This window comes from Gregarina niphandrodes (assembly GCF_000223845.1).
Source record: "Gregarina niphandrodes unplaced genomic scaffold scaffold00788, whole genome shotgun sequence".
NCBI lineage: Eukaryota > Apicomplexa > Conoidasida > Eugregarinorida > Gregarinidae > Gregarina > Gregarina niphandrodes.
In genome coordinates, this window is record NW_011646060.1 from 1 (window position 1) to 627 (window position 627).

The 627-nt window shown below is 33.4% G+C and overlaps 1 protein-coding gene across 1 annotated transcript; it reads left to right on the forward strand.

The window, feature by feature from the left end:
* Positions 1-205: 205 nt before the first annotated feature.
* On the forward strand, positions 206-438 carry GNI_242220 (hypothetical protein; the record flags this gene model as incomplete). Its single annotated transcript, XM_011136392.1, has 2 exons — positions 206-241; positions 325-438. The coding sequence occupies 2 exons, from the start codon at positions 206-208 to the stop codon at positions 436-438; spliced, it is 150 nt and encodes a 49-aa protein (XP_011134694.1).
* Positions 439-627: the final 189 nt, after the last annotated feature.

The following is a 627-nucleotide window of genomic DNA, read 5'->3' on the forward strand; positions in this document are numbered from 1 at the left end:
AATATTATGAAAACGTTAACTGAGCTTACCGTTGTCTTAACAATACCAACAATTACTTACGGGTTTTGGGGAATAAATCTCAAGTTGCCTTTTCAAGGCGTCCCTTATGGGTCGTGGCTTGTAATTGTTATTTCACTTCTAATCAGTCTATTAGTTTGGTACTGGTTAAAAAAGAAAAAATCTCTTTAGAAAAATTTATAAAATTATGAAAAAAGAAGGAAAAACTATGAAAATTGGCCTAGTAAAAGCAAACTTTCCAGGAGAGAGACGAGTCCCACTTCTACCAAAAGACATTAAAGATTTTAAACAATGAATTATTGGTAGAGGAGGGGTTTGGAAAATTTCTTGATATTGATGATCAAGATTACATTGATAAAGGATGTCATATCTTATCAAGAGCTGAAGTTTTTGCGGAATCAGAGGCAATCTTCTCACTAAAACTAATCCAGCCTACTGACTATTCCCATCTTAGAGAGGGACAGATGATTATAGGCTGGACACATCCTTTTGGTTCAGGACAATTTTTCATGAAAGAGCAAGCTCTACCTAAAAAGTTAATTGTAGTAGATTTAGATAGTAACTCTCCTTGTATTTATTATGAAAATGAGATATTTGAANCAGGTATTC